The sequence below is a fragment of the Pygoscelis adeliae genome, unplaced genomic scaffold (genome assembly GCF_000699105.1).
Source record: "Pygoscelis adeliae isolate BGI_AS28 unplaced genomic scaffold, ASM69910v1 Scaffold38, whole genome shotgun sequence".
NCBI classification, from domain to species: Eukaryota; Metazoa; Chordata; class Aves; order Sphenisciformes; family Spheniscidae; genus Pygoscelis; species Pygoscelis adeliae.
This window is the reverse complement of record NW_008825614.1, coordinates 17,286,006-17,299,619: the sequence shown is the minus strand read 5'-3', so window position 1 is coordinate 17,299,619 and position 13,614 is coordinate 17,286,006. Positions and strand designations below refer to the sequence as shown.

General features: G+C 38.7%; 1 protein-coding gene across 1 annotated transcript in view; it reads left to right on the top strand.

Annotated features, from left to right (window-relative positions):
- Positions 1-1,112: 1,112 nt before the first annotated feature.
- The window catches only part of ALDH1L2 (aldehyde dehydrogenase 1 family, member L2), a 30,343-nt gene continuing 17,841 nt past the window's right edge, over positions 1,113-13,614 (top strand). Inside the window, exons 1-8 of the mRNA XM_009333061.1 lie at positions 1,113-1,281; positions 3,499-3,733; positions 7,266-7,431; positions 8,272-8,373; positions 9,941-10,030; positions 11,111-11,245; positions 11,634-11,759; positions 13,188-13,279. Of these exons, the coding sequence (XP_009331336.1) occupies positions 1,113-1,281; positions 3,499-3,733; positions 7,266-7,431; positions 8,272-8,373; positions 9,941-10,030; positions 11,111-11,245; positions 11,634-11,759; positions 13,188-13,279 (1,115 nt within the window). The remainder of the gene's footprint in view (positions 1,282-3,498; positions 3,734-7,265; positions 7,432-8,271; positions 8,374-9,940; positions 10,031-11,110; positions 11,246-11,633; positions 11,760-13,187; positions 13,280-13,614) is intronic.

The following is a 13,614-nucleotide window of genomic DNA, read 5'->3' as shown; positions in this document are numbered from 1 at the left end:
CTTCATAACCAGGTCTACTAGTCCATTTGTTTTTCAAAGGTTTCCGGTTTTCGGTTTCCAGAAGCTGATGAAAAATGCAAAGGCACTGCTTACAGGGACAGTTCCACCCTTCTGCCTGTGCCTGCATGCTCATTCCTGCTCCCCCGCTGGACCTGCGTTAGGACTTGTGGCAGTGCAATGAACTAGATTAGTGAATAGATCCAGTTAAGAATAAGCTGCGTTTTGTCAGGTCAGTGCCTCCCTACCTCAGTACCCTAATCCAGTTCTTGCAGCTACAGGAATACCAGTTCTGGGATAAAGGAGGTGTTAGAGGCGAGGGACTGGAGGTAGGGTGGGAGAGGAGCACAATGGTCCCCTAAACCTGAAGGGACTCTGAAGGAATTTGTAGTTTTCTCAAGGTGCAAGCACTTAAATAACGTAGCAGTATGTGATATCCTCATATCATAGTAGTGTTGTGATTCTAACTATCCTAAAAATAAAAAGTTGGGGCAGTTATTGGTGCCCACTCAGTCTGAAGAAGCTTAAAAGCATGTGTCCAGTGTACTGGGGTGCAAACGCAGAAGGCAGTGGAAGTCAAACACAGGAACCTTGCAGTATTTCCTTGTAGGAGGATCAAATGGATGATCGTTACCTTTAACTTGGCAGGAACAATGCAGGCTTGTCTTCTTTAGCCTATACATGTTAACCACAAATAATATGCCACCATTTAATTATAGGGATTTAGAGGGCATGTTCCAGGCACCTAAGTTGTGCCTAGAAAAAGTGTTTTATGTTTCAAAAAAAATGTATTTTCATTTCTTGTCATATTAGTTCTGGCTACGAATAAGATCATGCAGCCTGTTATGCCTCTTGTAACAAGCAGTGGGTCTGTCTAATGAAAATACTGGGAAAGCAATGTAAATATCAGTGACAGTATCAGATGATATTTTTATGTTAAGTGTGTTCTCTCTGAATTGCACATTGCCTGTCATTGATCTAAAAAAATGGATTATTATTCCTTCAAAGGTGATTGGGGTAAAAAGATTATTCCATTTTAAATCGAAATGAACATTGATCAAGAAGGAGCAAGAGAGAAATGTAAGCAACAACGTATTTTCTTTGCATCCTAGAACATGGCTTGTTTTAATTCTTTTTACCAGGCTTACCAACATAAGCTAAAGCTAGCCCTTATAGGTCAAAGTATTTTTGGACAAGAAGTTTATAACAAGCTGAGAAAAGAGGGCCATAAAGTTGTGGGAGTATTCACAGTGCCTGACAAGAATGGACAAGCTGATCCTTTGGGTAAGTGTAACCTTAATCCAAATATTAAAATTACAGGCATACATAACAAACTTGTCTTTTCGTGAGAAGGTGGTATCTATATGGGAATGACTTGCATGTATTGCCTTTATTACACTGGATTCAGCACAAGAACTATGCTTTAACAAACACAAGTCCCAGAACTGGTTTAACTTTCTTAGTCAGTGTTTAAAAGTTGTTTCTAACCATATAGGGCCATACATTATGATATTTAAAAAATAAATTAATCTGGGTACCTTATTTGAATGTACATCCTAGAGGTAATCATCCTGAACGAGATCTGTATCTTAAAGCAAATAGCTGCTGAGCCTGTACTCAAGCACAAATGTCTGTCACCTGTTTCACTGTGCTGTCTGGGACACTCAAGGCATGAAGCCAAGACAGTTTATCCCTGGCTTTCTGCCCTTTCTGACAAGCTCGCATGCGGCAGTGTACCTGCAGAGCCTATTTCTCTTCCACCAGGACTATGGAAAACCCATTGAAAAGGGTGGAGGAGGCTTTGCTCTCCCTTTTCCCATTGCCAGGATGCATAAGGATTTTCTAGACTTCCTAAAGGAAGAGTTGTTGCCTGACAGGTATTCAGAATTGTACTCATACGGCAGAACCCAGTGTGACAAAGAAGCTACTTTGGAATCATCTGAATTGTAACTTCTTTTTTTTTTCAGTGGCACAAAAATAGTGAATTAATATGATTAGCAAATAGAAGTGCCAGGATGGAATATACCTTTATGGGTAATCAGAAATTAAAACTACATTCCATGAGTTGCCTTAAGTAATTTTTTTTTTTTTTTTGGTCAAGTCCTGACATGTTTTTACAGTACTCTTATGAGGGAAGAATCAAACATAAATTTTGCTTACCTGGGCTATGGCACTCCCGAATGAGCATATAATTCTCAAGTTTATTATATTCTGTAACTCTACCTCATTAAAAGATTTAATCACACTTTGGAAGAATTAGAGGAGGCAACTATTAGTTTAGAAAAAGACAGTTTGACTGTCCAGCTCTGGAAGCATACCATAATACTTGGTTACATGATATAAACTATTGTTGTACAGTTATTACACTAGCAGATGTAACTAAGCAAGTCTTCCACTGATTTAAATCATATATTTATTTTAACTAAACCGTAGAATTAGGTTATTGCTCTCCTAATAAAAAAAAAGAAATTACTAGATACTTTGTTGCTTTTTACTTCCAGATGACTCAAACAGCTTAAGTCTCAAGTGAAATTTGCTAATGTTTCTATATCCTCAGACAGCTACGATTTTATTTCTAAAAGCAATTGCAGTACACGCTAATGGTCCATGGAATGATATTTAAGTATTTACTTAAGACCTAGGTTAGTAGGCTAAAGATACTTCAGGTCAAACTCAAGATGCAATGTCAGAAATGAAAAAGAGAAAGAAAAGTACAAAAATGTGTTCAGAAATACAAATTAAATTAGGTGAATTTTCCACACCTCTTCTTCTTTTCCCTTTTCTTCCTGTTACATGTACAACTCAACAGAAGTAGAGTTTGACTCTACTATCCTACTCTCTGTGTTGAGTTATTAAGCAGTTGCGCAATAGAATTTATTAAATACCTAAAAATTCTCTCTGCAATTAGTGCAGTTGTTTTTTCTCACCTTTGAGCCTAATTTTGGGTGTAGGTGTGGGTCTCTCAGATAAATGGAAGCATATCCAGAAGGCATCAGTAAACAGAATTTGGAAGAAATACTGAAGGCCTCTAGCATCTCTGATTATTTGCACCACATGGCAAAATGCTGCTGACTTGAGTGAATCTTAGCTGTACATAGTCATATTCACATACAAATTGCTGATGTGGAAAATTAAGTTTTGCTAAAACAAACCTGTTGCAGGCAAATGTAATGACCGGACCTGAAACGAAGTGTCACTGTTAAATAATCAATAGCATTCATCATTCTTTTCTGCTTTCACTGGTACTTATTAGTAAAGTCATAAGAGTGCACTTAAAGTTGAGAATGATACAAGCTGTAGGAGTGAGGATCAAAGACAGACTTAATAAAATATATCCAAGTGCAAAGGTTTTTAAACAACATAACAGAACAGTACAAACGGCACTCTGTAATCATACACTTGATGATCTGCTTGAGTTGTCATGCAATATCTCTCTGATTTCAAGTTTGAATTTTTAACACAAAATGTGAATTAAAAAAGAAAATTGTTCTTGCCCCTCAGCACTGGCAGCGGAGAAGGACGGCACTCCTGTTTTTAAGTTCCCCAGATGGAGAGCTAAAGGCAAGCCTATCCAGGAAGTAGTTGCAGCCTACAAATCGGTTGGAGCAGAGCTAAATGTCCTTCCCTTCTGTACACAGTTCATCCCCATGGATGTTATTGACTGCCCAAAACATGGCTCAATTATTTACCATCCATCCATCCTACCACGCCACCGAGGAGCTTCTGCAATCAACTGGTGAGTTTTGTTCATCAAAACTATGTGTATGTCATGTTAGGATGTTGGTCTGTACCCATTACTCATGTAAATGCTAGCACGGTTCTGTTGACTTGCAACTGCCCTGAAGGAACTTCTCTGAAGCAGCTGAGTATTTGGTTCATGACCTGCACTTCATACCCAAGATTCGTTGTGATTTCCAATGCAAGTGCAGCTGTTATTCTGGGAAGATCAGTGATGTGATCTATACATTCATATAATTTACTCACACAGGCAAATCGACAATCTGTAGTTTTCATAGGCAGGACACTGCCCTCCTAACTCGTCCCCCACAAACACTAGGTCACTGTCACAACAGGGCTTGATGCAGAGCCTGAGACTGCACAGAAGGGAAGGGAAGGGAGAAGAGAGAAAAGAATCCACAAGAGTAAAACCTTATCTTACTGTCTTCCTAAGCAATGCACGGATAGATTCAAAATGTTACTGTGAAAGAACTACACTGCAATAATGACCACAGTAGACTCAGATGTAGCATTCTTGTGGCAACAGAAATGCCATTATCACAGTGTTTAAATTCAATAAGAAATTGTCTTAAGTATGAAGAAACAATTTTAAAAGAATCTTACAGGCTGCATGATGATTATCTAAAGACACAATGTTGTAGATTCAAAGTAAAGGCATATTTTGGTTTGTTTTTTTTTAAATCCTTAATGGAAAAAATGCTAAACTGAAGTACTTAAACAGAGGAGTAAAAGAGACTATTAGAGACATAAGGAAATCCTTCAAAAAGTGACAGTTGTGTCCAAGTGCGTAAAATAAAAAAGAGCATAAACTCTGGCAAATTAGATGTAAAACGAGAGTAAGGCAGTCCAGAAAAGAAATAGAGAACCAGCTTTTAAAGGCATAAAATTGAATAATAACCATTTTTTCAAATGCATTCAAGGTGGGAGGTATATAGGGTGATATAGGTGTTTGACATAAAAAAGGTGCTTATCAAAGAGAACACCATAGCAGGAAATCTGTATTGGTCTTCAGGATGGAGGAGCTTAAGACGTTACCACCATACAGCCCTTCTTTGTGTAGAATAAGTCAGAACAATTCTCTTGAGCTGAACTGTGAGTAGAAGAGATTTTAGATAAACTGATGAATGAATAAGAATCTCTTCTCGGGACTTTCAAGCAAAGGTTCCACAGGTTTCTGTTCCTTCAGATTGTGTTGGTGCAGGGGACTGGAAAACAGCAAGAGCAATACCAGTTTTAAACGGGCTCAGAGGAAAAGCCAGGAAACTATAGACCAGTCACTCTGATTTCAATCTGTAATAAAGAATACAGTTTCTACACAAATGGGTAAAGGTGATAATGTGAAAGTGAGATTAAGAAAATGGGTGGTCAAATTCAAAGTTAAAAAGTATAAGATAATGTACATAAGGGGGGAGAAAAACTAACTATATGTAAGCAGCAATAAAATTTAAGTTAGTTGTTGTTACTCGGAAATGAGACCATGGAAGGATCTTAAATACTGTCTGCATCTCAGTTAGGACATGAAAGAGCTAGAAATGCTTCAGAAAAGGCTAAGAAAGATGGTCAAAGGTATAGAACAGCTTCCACATGATGGGAGAGAAATCTAGGAGTCTTCAGACAGGAAAAGAGGTCATTGGGAAGGAAATATGCCAGCAGTGTATTTAAGCCATGAAAGACATGGGAAGGTGAATAAGGAACGATTGCTTCTTAATCAAAAGTTAGGGGGCAGTCAGCAAAGAGATCAGGTAGTAGGATTTGACTAAAAAAGGAGGTACTTTTACTCCATGCAGTCCGTTATTAAACTGTGGAACTGCACATCTAGAGAGCTCTAGAAGGATGTTTTCATGGAGGAAAAGTTCATCGAGATCTATTCCCCAGGAAGATGTAGATACAAACTCTCTTTCAGGAAGTTTCTGAGGTGAAGGTTTCCAGAAATGGGAATGTATCTCAATGGTGTATCACCGAGTCTTGCCCTATTTTGCATATTCCTTCTGTAAGCACCTGTTCCTGCCCCTCTCAGGTAAAGGCTGTTGTCCTAAGACCTTTAAACTAAGCTCAGATTTGGCCTTGATTTATGACCATTCTCGTGTTTCACCCTCGCACCCCTTGCTCTCATCACAGCTTCTTTCAGCTGTTGTGGCTACAGCCCTGGTGCTGATCAGACTGTTTCCCCCCCCACTATGACCGAGAAAGCCTGTGGGAATTAGGCATGGCTAAAGGGGCACCAGGCACAAACAAGGGTCCTGGGCCTTTGAGAGTTTCTCACTCCATCCTTTATAGCCTCTTCCAGCTGCTACCACTTTACCAGCAGCTGTCTGCAGAGGGAGCTGGTGGGCAGAGGAGAGGGCACACAGCGGTTCTCATCCTGTCACCTATTCAGCATCAGGGACATTTGCCCATGGTGCCTTCTTCTCCTCCAGCCCTGCAGAGGACATGCATTTCTCACCAGGGTGCTCTTTCAGCATTCGTACATAATATAAAACAGAAGAGATGCTGCTTAAATGTGTGAAAGATATGATATGGGCTAGCCAAACATCTGTAAGCTTTCACTTTTGTGAACCTGCCAACTTCCCCAGTTGTCTTTAGAGCTTGTCCCTCGTTCTGCACAAATGTGTGCTTTACTCCTTTTAATAATGTAGTTTTCAGTGCTTACGGTTAATAGTGATTTTTCATGTGTATAAGCCAGATCTCAGATGATCCTGTTACAACATGGACTGCCAAGGGAATATTTACATGAGATAGGTCTTACAGAAAATGGCATTGGTGTTTGCATGCAGACAAATGGTTAAAAGCATGTAGGAAAGATACAGATCTCTTCATTTCTGGCTGCTCCCTTAAACACACTTGTGTTTGATTATACATCATTCTGAGGCACATGCAGTGCCAAAGGAGAACTGGAAATCTAAGTGGCTGAAGTTCCCTTCAGATTCAGAGGCAGATCCTGAGCTGATGTAAATCGGCATAGGTCTATTGTAAGCAGTGCTATGTTCATTCACAGCAGCTGAGAATCTGGCTGGATATAAATTCCCTTAATAACTTTTCCTTAAACAGTTGCATATCCATCATTTTCCACTCTGGGTTTAGCTCTTTTTCAGCTGTGGGACAACTGTACTTCCCTTGCTGACCTACAAATAAGTTGTGAGGCTTCGCTAATTACAGTAAACTATGAATTATTCAGATAATATGCTGTCTAGGTGCTTCCATCTTTCAAATTATGTCATCATTATTGCACACCTTTTGCTCTGTGTGTCTTACCACTAATAATACTTTAAAAATAATTATCACAATGAACTGTTTGATAGACACCCTGGATTCAGTTGCAGCATTTCTGATGCCACTTTGTGGAAAACACACATCAACAGTATCAAAACTGGGTTTCTGGCTATGAAATGAGCAATGAAACTAGTATTAAAGACGGTTAGGATTTTCTTTTCTACCTACTTAAAGCAAATGAATGTGTAACAGATGGGTTGATATCCCTGACTACTTTCACACTGTCTGTATTTACTGTAAGGTTTTTTTTTTATGTCCAGGACTTTAATTCAAGGAGATAAGAAAGCAGGATTTACTATTTTTTGGGCTGATGATGGTTTGGACACTGGACCAATACTTCTGCAGCGAGAATGTGATGTTGGCCAAAACGATACTGTGGATGACCTGTATAACCGTTTTCTCTTCCCAGAAGGAATAAAGGCTATGGTATGTTTAGCCATACTAATTACCAACATTTTAAGAGTAAAAGAAAAGCATCTGCTGGAATTTGAAAGTAAAGGAAATATAGACAAGATGCGTACATTTGGAAAGACAGAGCTTGTGGTGCTCAGCCAAATCCTAGACTTCAATGGAGCTGTGCTGCTTCACAACAGCTGAGGAGGTGGCCTCAGAGTATTTGTTGCTGGCAGCGGGCAGAGCATATCCTGTTTCCACAGGAGGCAAGAAGTCAGATTTGTCTGGAATGCAGCTCTTTCCACAGATTTCTTGAATGTCTTTACAAGGTGAAATTTTTTACAGGCTCAGAGAGAACAGAAAGTTAGGGGTGAGGTTGGAAAAAAAAGGGGGATGGTGTTTTAAATTCAGAGCCCTGGTGGCTTGGCTTTGCATTTTGTGTGCTTGTCCTTTTTTGTTTTGTTTTGAAATGAAGAGAAGAAAATGCATAAAAAATACTTAGCATGGATCGTTAGAGAAATTTTTTCTCTCCGTTTAAATGCAGAGAAATAACTATTTGCAGAAAGAAAAAGGAAAGAGTTGGATGCAGTCATATAGAGCCACGTTATGGTCCTGCAGAATGTAGGTAGCTGCTATATGTTTGGTGACTAGGTACTCCCATCAAATTTCTGAGGCTATTTCTTTTCTCAAAGAAGTTTAAGCATATGTGTATGTTAATCAGTGCAGCATTGGTCCCCTAGATTTTGGAAATCCTAGGTTTTAAAAATAAACCAGTTCCTCTTGTGGCAGAAAGTCTTTTGCTGTCATTCGCAAGTATGACTGAGGAAAAGGGGTGAGCCAAGCTAACATTAAATCTGTTACTTTTTCGCTTAGGTGGAAGCTGTACATCTAATTGCTGACGGTAAGGCCCCTCGTATACCTCAGCCTAAAGAAGGGGCAACATATGAAGGGATCCAGAAAAAGGAAAATGCAGAGGTAGTGTTAAATAACACTGTGTTTTGTGCATATTACTAGAAAAGCTGTTACTAACTCAGATTACAATAGTAGTGATACCAAGTTAACATGAATTTTAACTCAGTTGTTTCCCCGCCTCTTATTCCTGGGATAACTCAAGGATGCGTGTAATGGAGCCCCAGGTTAAGTTCCTATTCCCTTTCAGCAGTTTACATATATTTAGAAACTTGATGTCCTACTTGGGATCATCTACACACAGCTAGATGGCAGCTGCACCTTCAGTGGATTCTTAATATGTTACCATACTTTTAAATACAGCATTGAATGGAGATAGCTCTCTTCGTTTACCAACAGTCCATACTAAATTCTCTACCAGAAATAGATTTGGTGTTAGGAAAAGCAAATGTTGGCACCTTTCCTGTTGGCACCAGGAAAAAAAAATATAGGTCACGTAAACAAACAACAGAGAAAAAAATTATTTAAACACCCATATAAGAATTATATTATATAAGCACCCCCACTGCATTAGCTGGATCTTCTTTGTGGTTGGGAAGGCCACCATAAAATGATAGTGAATGCTGCCTGCAATACCTTCTTTTCCTTTTCTAGACCAGTGTAAAAGTTTAAAAAAAGAAAAGAAAAAGTAAAAATTATTCCAATAATTTCAGTCACTTGTCCATGGTGAATGTAGTCCTTTCCACCTGAAATATTGTACGCGATGCTTTTTATCGTATTTCAATTCCTGACTTACCTTAGAAGCAAATAGCTTTGCATAAGATATAAGGAGCTTCCTTGGAGTGAACTAGTTTAATCTCCTTGCTGTAAAACTATTCTCATTGCCTTATAACTTGCTTTTAAATATTCTTTGTGCTTAAACTAAGAAGGATGCTGGGTACCTGAGTTTTGTTATTTAATAACTATTCTGATACTTTCTTTAATTCATTTGTACATATACTCACAATACTGCAAAGATAAAGGAATACATTTTCACTGGCGTTACTTATTAACTATACATGACATTCTTAACAAAACATTATTTCCATTTTCCTCAAAGTCTTGCAGGAATTGCAAGTTGTGGTAGGGATTCCATTTATGAAACAATTTATAAAGCGTTAGTAAATTATTAGAAAGTATTTTAATAAAAGCTTGTAGATTTATTAAAAACCTTAGGATCCAAGCAATAAATAGATCATTTTCAGCAGAAGGTGATACCCCAGACATACACTTGTTTATATTTATACTGTGCTTATTAAGTTTGTTAATCATAATATTAATTATTTATGAATGAATACCTAGCAGCAAGAGTTATATTTTCATTATATTAGTGTGAGAAGGAGAATCTATGAGAAGATAGAGGCTGTACAGAACACAGGCGTGCTAAGACCATCCCATTTGATAGGTCTTTGATGATTAGCCACCCGGAGATCACTGATCTTCCTTTATTGGACCAGACCCTTTCTGTGTTCTTAAATAAATGAACAGTTGAAAGAGGAGGAGGGAGAATTTGTGATTCTTATATAGGAAAACATTACTAATTTGATTTATAACTAAACAGAGAAGAATTAGCTAGCATGTCTTGATTTCCTAGATCTCCTGGGACCAACCTGCAGCAGCTTTGCACAATTGGATTCGAGGGCATGATAAAGTGCCTGGAGCATGGGCAACAATAGATGGCCAGGTACGCTCTGAAAACTAGAAGAATATTATTCTTTTCTATACCCTATTTTTGACCTTTTTTTGTTATAAAACTAAAGGTGTCTGCATACAGGTGAATACAAGTGACAGTTACATTGGAGTAGCTCTCATTTGATGACTATATGTTTTGTATATATCTAGAACAGGCACCTAAACAAATGTACAGAACACAATAGTTAAGATTTTTCTTATGATAGATCCATTTAATTGAAAGAAAGATAAGAGCAATATCTGAAAAAAAAAAAATGGGCACAGTACAAAGCAGTAAGAAAGAAGGGTAGAACCAGACTGTGCCAGTCATTTTGGGAAGTAGGCATGCATTACATGTATAATGCAACCCATGCTGTACAGTGGGCAACATCACAGTATTAACAGCAAAATGAAACACTGTGAGCTACTGAAATAGCAAAGGAGGTTTTATTGTAAAAAGAGTTGGGGCTTAGATCGTTTGCAGAAATACATATACCTCATTTTATTCAAAACAAACTACTTCCTTTCAATGTATTAAAAGTACTATGCATTTTATCCACATTATACTTGCATAAAATATTTTTAAAATGACATTATCTTTCCCGGCTGTGATGTCCAGAGTTTGCTACTTAACTATTAGCCATCTGCTGGTAGGCTGCTCCAAAAAGCCTGGTTCTGCCCTAATGTCCAGGAACTGTTGCTGATTTGGGAGCCCAGAAAGAACAGAAGAGCCCAAGAGAGAAGCAGTGTTCGGCGTTGCCAGCCTGGGAGCAGAGCAGGACTCTACCAGTCACAGTCAGGCTTCTGCCGGTCTCTCACTTTGGGCATGCACTGACAAAAGCTGCTTCCCTTTCTGCACTGGTTCCAGCATGCACATTGTTACAGCTAAGCAGCTTTGCAGGTTTAGGCAGCTTGCAAAGTTTTACACGTCCTGGGTTGTAAAGACACAGGAATAATGTTGTAACATGTTTTCCATGTGTAGGTACTTATATTTTATTTTTATTATATTAAAGCTTCAAAACAGTGTAATTTCATTATTAGAATTTTAGAGCATGTTTAGAATCTGTGCACTTTTAATTCCGTTTATTTTTAGGTGGTTACTTTTTATGGGTCATCATTACTCGATGCTTCAGTGCCTGCTGGACAAGAGCTGGCACTAAAAGGTGCTTCAAGACCTGGACTTGTAACCAAGAATGGTCTAGTCGTTTTTGGTAACGATGGGAAGATGGTAAGTGCTCAACCTGGCAAACATGAGCATGGATGGAATAACTTTAGCAAGAAGTGCAAATAGTGTGGAATTGTCAGGCTATACAAATCCAGCTGCTAATGACAGACAACTAATTCGCCTGGAGTTTATCAATCCTCTACTATCCTATAGAGAAGACATTAATGTTTTGCTTCTCACTCAATCCATATTTATTTCCAATATGGATTAAAATGTGCTAATACTAGGAGAGAATCTGAAAGACAGGTAGGAGTGGCCTGTGCTACATTACCTGCATCATAGCAAGCCATTTATTTTACTACTTCAATAACCATATTAATGCCGAAAAACTCTTCACACAAGGATGTATTGCCTCCCAGATAACTTAAAATCATATCCTCTCATTTTTCAGGTACTAGTGAGAAATCTGCAGTTTGAGGATGGAAAAATGATCCCTGCATCTAAATACTTCTCTGCTGATGAAACAACTGCCCTGGAACTTACAGAAGAGGAGAAAAAGATGGCAGAAGACATTAGGGTAATTCAGTAAACTGCTTTAGTAGGGTATTACTTCAGACAAAAGCATTACATACTTCTCATTATAGGCAAGGCATATCTTTTATTTAGCTATGCAAACTGGTTTTTGATAAAATGTACTCAAAGAGTATGGGGTTGAATCTTTAGTTATTGACATTAATTCAGGTGGAATTGGGAATTCACTAGAGTACTTAGACGTCACTTTAGAAAGTTTTCTTTCAGATACAAGTGACACAAAGACAGCGATTGCAGGGTCAGTTATGATAAATATTTATGAATGATGAAGGTGGGAGTGAGGAAAAACAAATGGACCTTTGCCTCACAATAGTGCGGTTTTCAACACTGACAGACTTGGTCAGTTCTGAAATCCTTTCTTCACTGTGTTGCTAGTCACTAGGATGTGCTCAGAGTCATCCTGTTAGACAAGCTTCAGGGAGTCTTGGAACAGCAGTCTGAAGGAGGAAGGCAGCAATTTTCTCCCTATGCCTGTGTGCGCTGTCTCTCTTCTGCTGCAACCACACACAAGGGGCTAGGTGGCAGAGGGATGCAGCAATGGGGCAGCTGGAGCAGAAAGCTCTCGTAGCCGGAGAGGCACTTTGCTGCCCTCTCATGTAATCCATCCCTCTGTAGTGAGTGTCAGGGGCTTAGCTGAAAGCCACATTTGTCATTAAGTTTTGTGCCAGAGCAAGTGAATCACAGATGTCTTCCCTTCTGCTAACTCTGTTACAGGGTCAATAACTTCTGGCACATGTCAGGCAGCTTGATGCACTAATAGTTTAAACTGCTGCTTCAAGATTATCTTGAACCTGCTTGCCAGCAACCTAAAAGCTGCCTGGAGCTGTTGACGACTGAGAAAATAGCAAAAAGAAATGTAAATTCTTCAGTTCATGACACTACCTGCTAACTCTGAAACCTAATTATAATTAATTGTAATATTACGTTACCAGTTATTTCACTATTCACGTTAGTGGAAATCTCCGCTTCATGCATGCAGCTTAAACTACTTCTCAGCTCTGCCCCGGTGCCAGAAATGCCATCAGTCCAGTCACAAAGTGCTCCAGGCTGTCCTTGCCTCTGCTGACGACGTATTCCATAATGCAATGGGAAGTTATTATTTGGAAGATAAAGATCTCAAAAAAATGGGCCTGAAAATTATTAGCATTGTACCATTCAGATTTCTTGCCTGATTAGGTGAAATTATCACGGACAAAATAATATTTTTTGATAAGCTAATTATGCTGAAGAATTTATTGGCTAACATCAGGTCTCTAGACAGTTTGAGACCCTCTTAAAATAACTTTCTGTTTTAGAATCCTTTGAAACAGTACACGTTGTAGGCACAGATACCATAGAAAATACAGTTTGATAAATACTTCTTGCAATTAGAGGATTATTCATTATTGCCTCCATTATTTTTATGTATTATTAGGCTATTTGGAAGGGAATTTTGAGCAATGTTGCTGTAATTGAGGATTCCACAGACTTCTTCAAATCTGGAGCATCCTCTATGCATGTTGTCAGGTAAAAAATGCCCAAACTAAAAAAATTTTGAAGCCAAAGTTAACGGAAACAAAGTTGTCATGGTGCTTTTAAATCAGGGTTGATGAAGTAGTGTTAAAAAAAAAATCCCCCTATATTTTCCAATACTCTAACTATTCCCTTTCCTACCTTTGAAAATGTGGTACGGTTCTGCTCCCAAAATTAGGAGATATTGATATAATCCTGCTCTTTCTATTGAAGGAAAATTCCCCTTAACTTCAGGAACGTCAGCCACACGGGGGAGCATGGTGATGCTCAAACCTGTCTGCGTGCAGTGACGGGTATCTCAAGACCAGGGGGCTGATGGGGAAGCTGAG